Source organism: Pimephales promelas, chromosome 3 (assembly GCF_988280905.1).
Source record: "Pimephales promelas chromosome 3, fPimPro1.hap1.1, whole genome shotgun sequence".
Classification (NCBI taxonomy): Eukaryota; Metazoa; Chordata; class Actinopteri; order Cypriniformes; family Leuciscidae; genus Pimephales; species Pimephales promelas.
The window spans coordinates 27,017,157-27,032,087 of NC_142771.1; the positions used below are offsets into that span (position 1 = coordinate 27,017,157).

The following is a 14,931-nucleotide window of genomic DNA, read 5'->3' on the forward strand; positions in this document are numbered from 1 at the left end:
GACAATGAAGCCTATTTGCTCTTCCGCAATACATTACCCACAATCCCTTTGTATGTGAGCTTGGGCGTGTGAGAGAAAGATTAAAATTGGACCATCTGCAGACTTTGATTTAGCATCAATGGTGAGAACCTACATTGTTTGTCTAAATAGACATGCGATATGTATCTTGTCAGCTTGTCTTTTCTATAGCAGAGCTAGCGGTCTATCTTACTACATTTTGTAAAGCTAAATCCGATGTTTTATTAAAGCTGTTCGAAAAACCAACTTCGTCAGCTAGCAAACACAGCTAACTTAGCCAGCTCACTTTAGGCATGCGAATCATTAGTACATATTTAAACGTACGTGCTTGCTTGTCTTTTAACATGTTTGCTGTTAATATAGCGTAGTAAACATAGTAACGTTATGTGCTTTATTGCCGTTTAATCCGAAACTAATACATTGTCCCATTTTTCGCAGTCACCCGCTAACACAATCTTGGCTGTGAATCAAAACAGTTTACGTTAGCTCAGCTGTCTAGTTTAACAGCATTTGTGATTGCGCTATTCCGAATCTCACAATTTCTAGACATAAATAAAACTAAAGCATTAATGCTGTGTCAGTTGTCATTTCTGTTCTGCTGACATACAGCCTCCGTCAGTGTTAATATTGACAGATGAAACGTTTTGATTTGTTTTGACACTGTTGTCGTGAAATGTGTCTAATATAACGTTACACATACATACAAAGCGAGAATCGGTAGTTGACGGAAAAGGTGTCTCTGAATTCTTGCATTTTAAAATAATGTCAAGATAATAGGCTATATATCGGTATGTTTATATAGGTTCTGTACCAGGTCACCATTTCTTAAACGTTTTTTTTTTTTTTTTTTTTTTTACCATTTTAATCACATTTTGCTACTAGTTTATTTGAAATGATCTTGTGGTTATAAAAAAGGTATTTCATTTAGTATCTAAATAGCAAACATAAGCACAGTGCTGTTTACAATAGTATTATTTAGAACTATAGTATATCACAGACATGCCTATGACTGTACAATAATATCTTGTTTTATAACAAAATATATTATATGTAATAATATGATATTTTTTTCCCTTTTATGTTATAGGCTGCAGCAGATCTTTTCTACAGGGCTTTGCTGTATTATGAGCTGTAGTAAACAAGTCACACTTTGATTAGGTTGTCAGAAGGATCTGTGGCAGGTGCCACTATCACTGTACCCTCACCTGACATCAACAACCGGGTAAGAGTGTGATGTGTACTTGTGTTTGAGTTATGTGAAGAGTAAGACTTCAGTGGCAAAAAATCTCATTGTTATTTTCTTTCATAATTTTCTATGCAGGCCAAAATGGAAGCTAGTTTTGGATCTACGTTTCCAGCTGTCCCTCAAGTAGCAAAAGGTCAGCATTATCTCTTGGGCTACTTGGAGACAGATTAAAGGCATAATATATATATATATATATATATATATATATATATATATTGCTGGGGGAAAAGAAGGCAAGCAAGTGGTCCTCAGGGAAACAAAATAATAACAAATTATGTATGGTACAGCTGTTTTAAATTTCCTAAAAATAAATAAAGATGATCAAATTGACTAACATTTACATTTTGAGTGTCGTACCTCAAACCATTTTTGAAAGTAATTACTGGTGTTAAAAATGACCTAGATCAGCGTTGATTGGACAGAAATCCACATGAGCATTTGCCTAGCAACAAGGTTAAGTCAGTCGCTTCTAACTGTGCTCTTTCTTTTCAGCGGAAACCAATTACAAACAGCATCGTAGAACCCCTTCATCCACCAGCACTTTGACCTACTCGCCTCGTGACGACGATGATGGCATGGTAATCACAACGCCATCTCTTTTCAAAACAGCCAATCACATTTACATACTGAGGAAGGGAAATAAAACTCTCTCATTTTCGTCATTGCTGACGTCCATCACAGTGGGCTTTTGGGTTAGCTGATTTGCCGTTTGGGCAGTTCTTAGTTTTTGATAAATGCATCTAATAAATTATCCTGCTGTGTTTTAGTTTCTGATTATTTTTAGACTGTTTATGAAGTGGCTATGTATATTGTTTTGTTTTTCCCAGACACCACAGTGATGGTGTTGTTGTTTTTAAGGACCATATCCAGCATCATAACCTGTTGTTTGTTGTACAGATTTTAGCATTGATGATTTTGGTGACACATCTTTCATGGTAGGGTGGGATTTTGGGAATAGGGGGCATGCTTTTTGTAATGCCAAGCTGTGTATTCCAGAAAGCAGGGTTAACTTACTGTCACATAACTCTCGGTTGATTAACCCAAACCTTTCTTGCGATTATCTGTTCCGTAAATTCAACCATGAGTAATTTTAGTAAACTTTGAGTATGTTCATGGTGAAAACAAACGCTGCGTCCAAAATGCTATTGTTTTTTCAAGTGCTTTTGTTGTCGTAATGTGGTAAAAAGATGGCGATCCAGACCTGTTATTTAGCTAAAACTATTTTAGATTGCTTAAGTCATCTGCTACAGCAAGAAAAGGATTTATCAAAACTCAAACGGTAAATAATATGCTGTATATTTTAAATATATATTATCATGAATAGTACATATTTCTACCATTCACGACTCTCGCGTTGCTCTCTGCCATTTTGAAAAGGTCAAAGGTTATCTCGGCAACTCATCGTTACATATTATAATGCTATCATATTTTCTGCAGGCAATTAGCTTGCTTGCTGTATATAGAAAAGAGTATTGTGGTATTCAGCGATGTTTCTTACTCGTAAAGATCAGGGCTTAATGAAAATCCCGAGCTTTCCACTGATATTTACGAGTTGAACGCCACCGTCCACAACGATCTTTACGACATGACTTGAATGCACCAATACTTTGCGAGCTTTAAAAAAAGTATGTTCTTACATAGAGTGAGAATATGGATAATATGAATGCAATTCGGATGTACTACAGTCAGCATGTTTTTACGGTCACTTGACCTACCAACATCAGTTACGTTGCTTCTTTTCCATTCATAAATCCTCTCCCCCCTTGGGAGAGTAAAGTGTCTATCGAAAGCACTCTTCAGAATCTTGGCAAGTAGTAGGTTATCTGGTGACTTTTTTTTGCCTACTGTTTTTCAAATGCTATTTATTCATACATACTATTCTTTTGCCATACTGATTTTCGCATATGATACAGTAGGGAAGTATTCGATTTCGGACGCAGTGAAAGACTTTTGCAATTTATATTATCAGTGCATATTGCCACCTACTGGTCATTGGCGCAATTATTTTTTAATATTTTATCTTAACCTTTAATCAGTTTTTTAGTAATGCAAACACAAATTAAATTGATTGCTGCTAAGTATTAAAATGATATATTAGTATTAATTTTTTTGCTAAATATTAAAATGTAAATGCTTTGTTTTTTGGAAGTTAAGGTAATATTTTTACTTATCACTACACTTACCCGGATGTGTCACATAATCTGCTTTATGGAGTACCCTTTAGATGTTATTCAACAAACAAACAAAAACGCACCAAAAAACCTCAAATAAACTGACTCTGTCCCTGCAGCCGCCCATCAGTACCCCTCGTCGCTCAGACTCTGCCATCTCGATTCGCTCCCTGCACTCCGAGTCCAACATGTCACTGCGCTCCACCTTTTCCCTGCACGAGGAAGAGGAAGACACAGTGAGTGTCAGCAATCTTCGGTTTCCTTTTCACATGTTGATCTAGCGTGGTGATGCTAAAGGCTGTCAGACATGCACATTTGCCCAGCAGGAGATTGACTTTCTCTCTCTCTCGCCCTTGCTCTTTTCTTACCCAGGAGCCGCTGGTGTTTGCAGAGCAGCCCTCAGTTAAGCTTTGTTGCCAGCTGTGCTGCAGCGTGTTCAAGGACCCCGTCATTACGACCTGTGGAGTGAGTCAGCCAGTCGTCCCCTCACCTCTCCCTCAGGATAGGGCTATCGTTCATGATCTGGTTTCAGGCCATGTATTGATTTCCTGTCATATTGGGCAGTGAACAGCACGCCTCATTGACCCGTTTCCTACGACACTGTCAGGCTGTTGAACACCATAATACAAGTGTCTGTTGATAGCTTAAAATTCAGCTCTTATTCACTCTCATTGTGCTCTCTTTGTCTTCCTCTGTCACCTCAGCACACTTTCTGCAGGCGATGTGCCTTGACCTCAGGTAAGCATAGCATTTGTATTCTACGCATTTGTCTTGCTTTCACCTTTCCCATGATGACTGTTTATGATGACAATTTACACAATTACAATTAAAATTGCAGTTGGCCAGTACCTTTATTATTAGGAAACTTAACAGTTAATAGTTGAAGAGAATAGGTGCGCTGATGTGAGCGATTCAAATAAAAGGGCATAACTAGGAGTGTCGTAATATGATTCATTCATCGATGTGATTCATTTGCCAAAATAGAGTTATTTTGCTCTTTAGATTTCTTTATATATTGTGATAATATCTTTATCATGAATTCTTTTGGCCACGATAATCATGTATTGAAAATGTTATATTGTAACTGTCTACAATATTATACAAACTGTCTACTACAGAAAATATTTATTCACAATATTTTTTGTCCATCTAGAGCTCATTGTCTTGAGTTTAATAATTTTATGGTCACAGAGACAAAAATATAAATTTGAAATATGAAGAATAATGCAAAATACCTTTACATAGCTGATAAAAAATATGAACTTTTCAGGTTTTATTTTTAATACATTTTATACAAAATTGATCAAATATCTGTATTTGTTTTGCCATTAATCAAGCATGGAGTGCAAATTGTTGTTAAAAAATAAATTTAGAGCATTTTAGCATAGGGCTGCAACTTGGATAACAGAATGTAAAAAAAATAATGGGTCTAAAATATCTATTTACAATTTCTAAATTTGCTTGCCATTTGCGGAAGTGGCTTTAAGTTAATTTTGGATGAGTGCAGGTCTCTATTCCTGTTTAATTTCCTCTCCATGCTGAATCTGTAATTTCACGCTCTTGATTTGAGAAATGTTTTTAACATAGGGTAACTATTTTGTTTTGCCAATAACCTTGTGGTTCCACAGATAAATGTCCGGTGGACAACTCCAAGCTAACAGTGGTAGTGAATAACATAGCAGTGGCTGAGCAAATCGGTGAGCTTTTCATCCACTGCAAGTACGGCTGTCGGCCAGCTGCCTCAGGCAAGCCCGGTGCTTTTGAGGTTGACTCACTTGGCTGTCCTTTCACCATCAAGCTAAGCACCAGGAAGTGAGTATGCAGGTTCATTTCCTTTCACAATGTCAGCGTTTGATTTCTGTTATTGTAACATAGTCATGCGAAGAGGGTTTAATTGCACTGTATTGTGTGTGTGTGTGGCAGAGATCATGAAGTAAGCTGTGACTACAGGCCTGTTCGCTGTCCCAACAACCCCAACTGCCCTCCACTGCTCACCATGAACCTGGAGGCCCATTTGAAAGAGTGTGAACACATCAAGTGCCCTCATTCTAAATATGGGTACGGAAGTTTGAAAAGGCTAACAATCTTTCCTTCAGTTTCTTAGATGATGTTGCACATAATGAGGAAATAAAACAACATTGAATTTATCACTGCTGACTTTTCTCCAGTTGCACCTTTATTGGGAATCAGGATACATACGAGACACACCTGGAGGTGTGCAAGTTCGAGGGGCTGAAGGAGTTTCTCCAGCAGACTGATGACCGATTCCATGAGATGCAGGTGACACTGGCGCAGAAGGACCAGGACATCTCGTTCCTGCGCTCCATGCTGGGCAAACTCTCTGAGAAACTAGACCAGCTGGAGAAGAACTTGGAGCTCAAGTTCGGTGAGGAAACAAACCTAATTCTTAACCGCTTACTGTTTTTAAGCCAAAAGATGCTTGAATGTTCAAATTGTTGTGCTAATGTGGCAGATGTGCTGGATGAGAATCAGAGCAAGCTCAGTGAAGATCTGATGGAGTTCAGACGAGATGCTTCCATGCTGAATGTTGGTGTATTTTTCGCTCTGGTTTTACCAAATTGAGACGTACAGTTTTGGTGTTCCAGTATTAAGAGCTTTCTAACTCATCCCTTCTTTTTGCAGGATGAACTGTCCCACATCAATGCCAGGCTCAATATGGGTATACTGGGCTGTGAGTGTCTCGTTCTCATTTCTAATCCTAATTTCTGTGAATATAATGAAATATGTCATCATCTGACTGTATGAAATGTTTTGCAGCCTATGACCCACAGCAGATCTTCAAATGCAAGGGTACATTTGTGGGTCACCAGGGTCCGGTGTGGTGTCTGTGTGTGTATTCTACCGGTGATCTTCTCTTTAGTGGGTCATCAGATAAGTCCATCAAGGTAATTCCGACTGCCATCAGCAAGCTGTCCCTTTGGTTTCTGAGAATCCCTCTTTAACCAGGTAAATCTTCTGTACTTCTGTGCTCAACGTAGGTTTGGGACACATGCACCACATACAAGTGCCAGAAGACCCTTGAGGGCCATGATGGCATAGTGTTGGCATTGTGCATTCAGGGGTAAGTATTTTGAGGAATACTTTTAGATTTTTCATAATCTTTCATCGAAATCTGAAACGACTTTTCCTTGCTAGTCAGTGTAGTGTATTAAATGTTACAGCTAGAAATAAAAATTGAATGTTGGCTTTAAGTGGACATGAGATCATATATATTCTTTTCTCCTTTCTGCTGCAGAAACAAGCTGTACAGTGGCTCAGCTGATTGCACGATCATTGTGAGTGTTCCTGAAATGCATATTTCAGTTCTTAATTCTTATCAGGCCTGTTCATCATGACTAGGGATGTGCGCCATGACTAATTTCATTAAAGTTTAACCTGAAATTTTGCAACAGACTAGTCTGTATCACCAGACAGTCTGTATATGCGATCCATTTGAAATAGACTACTTAATCAGATGAAAAGTCAAATCCCATACTGAATGGTGCTAAAATTAGGTCAGATACACGCTATAGGCTTGCCTTGCATTATGATCATTGTATATTAAACTTAAGCAATGTTAGTGTTATAGACACATTTATTTCAATCAGTTGAATCAATAGGCAGCACAGGACCAAAAAGTTCAAACCTATTCGCCTATTATAAACACATTTCATTAAATAAAAGTTAGTCCATATCAGTCAGCATGGTAAGGTACTGTTGCTCGTTACCACGGCAACCACTTGCCGTGTTTTTAAACACGCTTTTTGTTTATGAAAGTATCTGTACACATGACGGGTGGCAAAATAGCATGAAAAGCTTGATGTGGACTATACATTAAGCGTATTCTTTGCGTTAGGGTGTTGATATAGCAACTGTTTAAGTGTTTCAGTGTTTCTCCTTTAGTTCGATATTACATTTCATACTGTATTGTCTCTCATACCTGGTAGTAGCAAGCACCATAGAAGAAAACGGAGAAGTTTTGTGTAGATGTTACGACCCCCGAGTTAGTCCAGGGGTTCGGGAGTCCAACATTTTAAAGATGACATTATAGAGAAACCTACATAAACCATGAGTTGTACAAAAAACACTCTACAACCAGATTTACTGTGCAAAAAGCCAAAACCTTTATTTAACAAATAAGGTCAGTGGCAAAAGTGAAAGGAATTTAATCTATACGAATATAGATTAACATAAATATAAAAATGGACATGTTATACAGAATTTCTGTAAGGTGGATAAAGTTAATAAGAAGAAAAGATAGACGTGGACGGCGCCAAAGAAAAGAAAAGAACAAAACCAAATGAAGTCTAGCTGTTAAATAACCTCTAATCCTAACTAAGAAAATAAAGAAGAAAATAATAATCTTCAGCGTCCAGGACGCCCTATCTAGTCTCCACTAACTAACAGAAGCAGAAATACAAAGTGTGGCGCTCGCCCCTACCCTAGTGTACTAAACAGAATCGAAAACCCCTGCGTGGTGCAGTGTATGTCACGTGACATGCTATCTGTCTATCTCTTCTCCATACTAGTAACCTACTGAGCTCTGTAGAGCAGGTCACCTAAAATCAGAGAGTCAACACAGGGAGCATTCACTCATACTACTTAACATCACACCGAGTGAACGAAAACCATAACCTCAACAGGGTATACAAAGGAGCAGCGCAACAGTGACAGAGAGCAGCGTGGTTTGAGTCTCAGCGAGCCGAGAGCTTCCGTGGAGACGTCTGGCGTGCACTCTTATTCCCCAGGTGGCCTGTTCCTATTGGCGATGGCGAAAAGAGGTGACGTCAGCGCCAACGATGATTGACAGGTCAATTGGCCAGTCACGGGTACCTACAAAAGTGAAAGTAACCGAGAGAGAGAGAAAGCGGAAAAAAAAAGAAAAAACACAAGAACACACACGCGATACGGGAACGTAACAGTAGACTTTCAAAATAGTCCCTTCACCTTGCTCCGTTTCCGAGTGGACATTTCTCTGAACCCGACGCAAGTGTCAGAGCAAAAAGAAAATCTGTTTTCTGTTCCAGAGATACACTTTTTTGAAAATAATGTTAATGTTTTTAAAATTACAGGAATTTAAACGGCTAATACAAAATATAAAGCAAAACATTAAATGTGCAACCAAAAAAAGTAAACGACTAGTATTTCCAAGTCGACACGTAGCCACAGTATCTTTTAATTGACTATTCTGGCACATTCCTGTTCATGACACAGTCCATGTTAATCTAATGCAGATATGCACTTTCTCTTCCTCAGGTTTGGGATATCCAGACCCTGCAGAAAGTGAACACTATCCGGGCACATGACAACCCTGTGTGCACTCTGGTCTCCTCTCACAACATGCTATTCAGCGGCTCTCTCAAAGCCATTAAGGTCAGTGGTGCCTGCGGAAGAGAAGATGTGCGTGTCTGCAGACACAAGCCTGATCAAGCAGATAATAATGAGCTTTATTCTGCTCCATTTGCTGATGTGTACGATTTTCTTAAACTGATGTGGAGATATGAACGGTGCTCCAGTAGAAAAGAGAAAAGACTTGGGTTACTGAGGCACGAGTGAAGCAGAATTAGGTCCACTTGGCTCTGAGAGCTCATCTGAAGAGCACATGCTGTGCTAATATCACCATGGTGATGTGTGGGAGGAATGAGGGAGTTGAGGCTTAACAGTGGATGATCTCATCTCTCTGGGACTTTCCAATTCTGGATGTTTTTTAAGTGTTGAAACATCTTTCTTTCTTTCTCTCTGTAGGTGTGGGATATTGTGGGCACTGAGCTGAAGCTAAAGAAGGAATTGACTGGCTTGAATCACTGGGTTCGAGCTCTGGTTGCTTCTCAGAATCATCTATACAGTGGATCTTATCAAACCATAAAGGTTAGAAGTGTTCAACTTTGAATTGTTTAAATAGAAAACAGCTCTGTCAGTTGCTTCAGGAATGCCCAGTCCATATAATATGCAGGTTGATTAATTATAGGGATGTCCCGATCCGATCTACGTCATCGGTATCTTGCCGATACTGGCCCAGAACGCTAGATCGGAGGGGAGAAAAAAATATGATCCGACACCTATCCAACACAAACCATGGGGAAATCTAGCTAAACCATCGCCTGGCATTTCCCTTGCTACGACATCCAGTTAAGCGTGCAGCCTGCAGATTGGGTGGTTTCCTGCCAGATTGGGCAGTTTTGCAAACTATTTTTTGGACTAGTTCCACTAAATATTAAATCTTACTGTGCAACTCTAAATGGCATTGGCTGGTCCAGCCTGAAAAATGTGGTTTTTATTTTGTCATGATTTTACCATTTAGAAACAATTTATGAGACAGTTGTCAGATTTTGTTTGTGATTTCAAATATTTAATCAAAAGCTTTGGAAAATTTGATGTTTCTTCTGTAAGACTGGCAGAACTGAGGCTGAAAAACATTTGAACTCCCCCTTGTGCACCATTTAGATGAAGATCTCAACTCCCTCATTTTAATCTACATTTGCCCCCCTCATCACCCATGCGAAGATCACCAAAACTCACCCAAGAATCTAAGTGGTTTAATGTGAATGATTATCATGAAGTATTATACATGTTTAATATTATTCCAAATATCTGGTACAAATGTCTCATTTCCAAATAAGTAAAACAAAAAGTAATAAGGTTTTTAAGAGTTTAGGGATAACTGGCACATAAAGGAATGTGGTCTCTAGACAAACGGTCTCCTACACCCAAACGGTGTAACTTCTGAATGCAAATATTCATCGTTAGCCTATATAATGAAATGCAGCAAGCGGCCAGAGAGATAGAAACGGCACTTGCTTGACAGAAACAGCTGCCAGAGAGGTGTTTCAAAGATGGCCGCCTAGTAAAATGAGACCAGTACAGTAGTACAGTACGTACAGTAGAATGTATTGTATATAAATATACCATTTTTAGTTTTATTAATTCAATGGATTAGACACTTTTTGATATTTTATTTTATTTTTTTTTATACACAATGGGTTTAAACGTTTTGAATAGGATCCCTTGTAAATTCAGTTATTTGGTCTGTGTGGATGTACCGTATGCACGTTGTTTGTGTATTAGTTTTATGTCCGATTGCTTTAATATGGCAGTACTGAATTTTTTAATGAATCTGTATTCCTGTGATGGGTATACAGAACAGGGCTGAGATCAGATTGGAAGCTCTTTTCATGAATTCCTTTATTGTTCAGTGTAACTGGTAAAAAACAAGAGCAACTCTCAGAGTTGTTTGTAAAACAGATACCGATAAACCCGAGCTGCTTGTTTCAAGTTTTCTAATTAAGGCTCCAGAGATTGCCGGCAGGAAGCAGACTACAGGCAAATGCTCACAGAGAGAAACAATGAACACGAGCACACTACTATAGAATACAACAGTGATGAAAGTTTAAGTCTTTAAGTTGAGAGTGTTGGGACACCTACTCAATTTTTCCCCTGTTCCACTGAGTGGGTGGCTGCTGAGCTTTTTTGGCACTTTTCGCGTCTTCCTGGTAACAGTGAGTTCTCTGATTGGTTCTCTCTGATGGAAAATCTCTCTACAGGATTATGAGTAGTGTAGTTCTCCTCTAGTTATTTTTTTTTTAATGAATCTGAACACGTTCTTTAATGTATCATGCAAAGCTCACATACTATCTAGAGTGAATACATTAAATGGATTTTTCTGAAATGGTCTGTATGCTCTCTCCCCTCAGATCTGGGACATCCGTTCCCTGGAGTGTGTGCATGTGCTCCAGACCTCTGGAGGCAGCGTGTACTCCATTGCAGTCACCAACCACCATATAGTTTGTGGCACCTATGAGAACCTCATTCATGTAAGTATTAATGTCTGCACTGCAGGGCTTTACATATGGAAAACCTGGAAATGTCAGTACATTTTTAACATTGCCATTTCTTCCCATATGAACAAGGTTTGGGACATTGAGTCCAAAGAACAGGTGCGGACGCTTACGGGCCACGTGGGCACAGTGTACGCCCTGGCCGTCATCTCCACCCCTGATCAGACCAAAGTGTTTAGTGCCTCCTATGATCGCTCTCTCAGGGTAAGGACAAGGCTTGTGTAGTATGGGATGTGAAATGGGGGGATTCGAGAAACCTCTAATGTATTGATTTTTACCTGTGCAGGTGTGGAGCATGGACAACATGATCTGCACCCAGACTCTGCTGCGGCACCAGGGCAGTGTGACGGCGCTCGCTGTATCCAGAGGAAGACTGTTCTCTGGAGCTGTAGACAGCACAGTAAAGGTCAGAGGCTCTTACAACCAGTTTGGGGATGTGGCTTTGAAATCATATCTTGCCAAGCCTGACAGCATTTAAATGTAATGCTATAAATACAACAAAAAAAAGACTTAAGTAATGAATGGCCGTTTCAATATATTTTTTAAAAAATGCGTGGATTAGGGCTCTCACTAACAATTCTTTTGGTAATTGAGTAATCTGTCAATTAATGAAAAATAGAACTATGCAAAGATTTAAGTATTTTAAATTAAACTAAACTAAAAACACATATAATAATAATGAGGCAATAATTCTGTTTCCTTTCCTCAGGTGTGGACATGCTAAATATGGCCTCTGAGCATTATTAGTATTTCAAATCTCATGAAACTCACAACCAACATGAACTCTGATGCTCAGACTTATATACGAGTATGAATAATGTTATTCAAGAGAACATTGCAACATACATTGGATGGGAAATGTTTTTATTTTTGACAGTGAAATCTGTCCCGTGTGAACTTTACAGTAAAATGTCGTCTGGGTTTATTTGCTGGATGGATGGTGCTTGTTTGCTTTCCACATACTGTACCAACCGGACATATTTCAACAGCAAACAGAACTTCCAAACCTGCTTATAATTAACACCCAGCGGAGCGCAGCCAACATGACAACACTGTATTTTATATGCACAAATAATGTCATTTCCTACAAAAGAATGATTTAGATTTGGTAAGACTTCAACTCAATTCCTAAATAAGTTGAATCCAGTCCAAGGTCATGTTCCCAGGAGACCACGGAAATGTTGCTGCGATGACTGATGAACTTTGTGAGTCACAGTCTCATGACTAAGTGAGTGCCTAAGCTTTAGTCTGATGCCAGTGGAGATGCATGGAGTGACCATCATCCCAGGGCTGAATGAAGACCTACACTAAACCAACTTGGGCCTGAAACAGCAGAGCATTGACAACACGGTGCCCATGTTTTTATTTCCGATTTGAAAGTGCCAACTGAACGCCCAGAACTGCTCAGATATTTTCTAACTGCCTGTTGACTGATGTGAAACCTTTGTATGACGGTGTAATGACCTCCTCATCCAACATGCTTGTGTAAATAATGCAATGTTTCCTTACCAAAGGCGCAACTGCTTCATGCATGGTTCCATGTTTATCATGGAAGCCAGATTTTGCCCATACCATGCTAATAAGACTTTTACAGTGTAAATCATGCTTAGTTACTAAATCATTTTGTACAGAAACTCATCACTGATTCATTATCACTGAGCGTCCCAGGATAACTTTGAAGGAACAATGGAGGGCTTAAAGTGACAGTTCACCCAAAAATGAAAAAAAAAAAAAAATGTTTTCATGCTGTTCCAAACCTCTATGACATTTTCTTTTATTAAATATAAATATATCTTAGGAAATTTGGGTTTTTCTCCATACAATGGAAGTTAATGTGCACCAAGACTGTTTGGTTATCAAAGTTTGTCAAAATATCTTTGTTCCACAAAAGTGAGTAAATTGATTGAAATTTCATTTTTCGGTGAACTATCCCTTTAATAGATACAGTCGGTTGGTCTGGGAACGCCCCCGGGAACGCCCCGTCACGTGGTGTGAATTTAGCCTGTGGGGGAAAACATTGCCTAGCCTGGTTCAACCAGACTCTAGTACATTTCATTTGTACAGAGAGTCTGGCCTCCCTCAATTGAGAAACGTTTCCTTCCTTGTAGGCGGGTTCACTATTAAAGTTCAAATCTATTGGTTCTGCCCAGAGTCACTCACGATCTGCCATAGCCAATCGCTAATGTGTGGTCGTGAGTGACGTATGTCATGCGCCGAAACGGCTGGAAACAACCATAGACAGTAAAAGAAACAACAAGTCCGAACTCCGAATGATCAGAGGATTAAATTTACAATAGGATTTCAGTCAACGAGAGCTGCAGGTTTTGTTAATCTAGGAACAATTATTAATTCGAAATGTATATTTGACATGAAGGACAGTGATTATTCAGTCAATGGTCGAAGCTGTGTCTAATCATTACAAATACGCCGCTGTGGTCGTTTTCTGATCTGCCGCAAATGCTGTAAGTTACAGTGAATGATCAGTCTGTGTGCAGATGTGTAATAAACAACAATTTTTCATATTACGTATTTTTTTTCTTAATTACCTTAATTATGGTCTTCAAAGTATGTGTTTGTACATTTTTATATGGCATTTAGTTGTTTTTTTTATTAAAACAAATTAACCATTGGCATCTAAAACTGAAAATCAAATATAGTCTCCAAAGTATGGGTTTTCAAATTTTTATTTATTAAATTTTTTTTTTTTTTTTTTAAATCAAAACCAATTTGTATGATTTACAACATGTAAAACTGACACACCAACCTCCTGCACGAGTACACAAAGGGGCTCAAAATGTTCATCACAAGAATCAGTAAATTTACTGTTGGGAATCTGAGCGACTGACATGACTCCTGAGCGGATCTTCAACAATAGTTTAGCAGCCAGGACTCGGGGCTTCCGAACACCGCGAACACCAGGCTAAAGTCCAAAATGTCACGGTCATTGTGCACGAGCTGCCCAGCACAAACTTCCAACCTCATTGTTGCACTCAGGTCTAAGTCTCATGGCCCTCTATCAGAATCCAGAGTTTTGAGAAGATTGGGGATACTTAATTTTTTGCCCCAAAAAAAAAAAACGTAAGGGCTAACACTGTCGTTTTTTTTTCGGGTCGAAATTTTGATTTTCGATATCTCAGCTCTGGAAGGGTCTAGAGCCTCCATTGTTGCACTCAGGTCTAAGTCTCATGGCCCTCTATCAGAATCCAGAGTTTTGAGAAGATTGGGGATACTTAATTTTTCGCCCAAAAAAAAAAACGTAAGGGGTAACACTGTCGTTTTTTTTTTTCGGGTCGAAATTTTGAGTTTCGACATCTCAGCTCTGGAAGGGTCTAGAGCCTCCATTGTTGCACTCAGGTCTATGTCTCATGGCCCTCTATCAGAATCCAGAGTTTTGAGAAGATTAGGGATTCTTAATTTTTCGCCCCCCCCAAAAAAACGTAAGGGGTAACACTGTCGTTTTTTTTACGGGTCGAAATTTTGATTTTTCATATCTCAGCTCTGGAAGGGTCTAGAGCCTCCATTGTTGCACTCAGGTCTATGTCTCATGGCCCTCTATCAGAATCCAGAGTTTTGAGAAGATTGGAGAAACTTCATTTTTCGCCCCCAAAAAAAAAAACGTAAGGGGTAACACTGTCGTTTTTTTTTTTCGGGTCGAAATTTT

The 14,931-nt window shown here is 39.0% G+C and overlaps 1 protein-coding gene across 1 annotated transcript; it reads left to right on the forward strand.

The window, feature by feature from the left end:
* On the forward strand, positions 1 to 13,792 carry traf7 (TNF receptor-associated factor 7). Its single transcript, XM_039687118.2, has 21 exons — positions 1 to 121; positions 1,106 to 1,240; positions 1,340 to 1,397; positions 1,757 to 1,842; positions 3,555 to 3,671; positions 3,808 to 3,900; positions 4,140 to 4,173; positions 5,064 to 5,247; positions 5,359 to 5,493; positions 5,604 to 5,821; positions 5,909 to 5,982; positions 6,079 to 6,127; positions 6,214 to 6,341; positions 6,435 to 6,517; positions 6,692 to 6,731; positions 8,692 to 8,808; positions 9,181 to 9,303; positions 11,127 to 11,246; positions 11,343 to 11,474; positions 11,557 to 11,676; positions 11,980 to 13,792. The coding sequence occupies exons 3-21, from the start codon at positions 1,346 to 1,348 to the stop codon at positions 11,992 to 11,994; spliced, it is 1,920 nt and encodes a 639-aa protein (XP_039543052.2). The 5' UTR covers positions 1 to 121; positions 1,106 to 1,240; positions 1,340 to 1,345; the 3' UTR covers positions 11,995 to 13,792.
* Positions 13,793 to 14,931: the final 1,139 nt, after the last annotated feature.

Bases quoted from the DNA above. Each gene is read 5' to 3' on its own strand.
- traf7 (XM_039687118.2), top strand. From the start codon at position 1,346: ATGGAAGCTAGTTTTGGATCTACGTTTCCAGCTGTCCCTCAAGTAGCA. The intron at 1,843-3,554 runs GTAATCACAACG...CTGTCCCTGCAG, and splicing joins GTGACGACGATGATGGCATG to CCGCCCATCAGTACCCCTCG. The intron at 3,672-3,807 runs GTGAGTGTCAGC...TTTCTTACCCAG, and splicing joins ACGAGGAAGAGGAAGACACA to GAGCCGCTGGTGTTTGCAGA.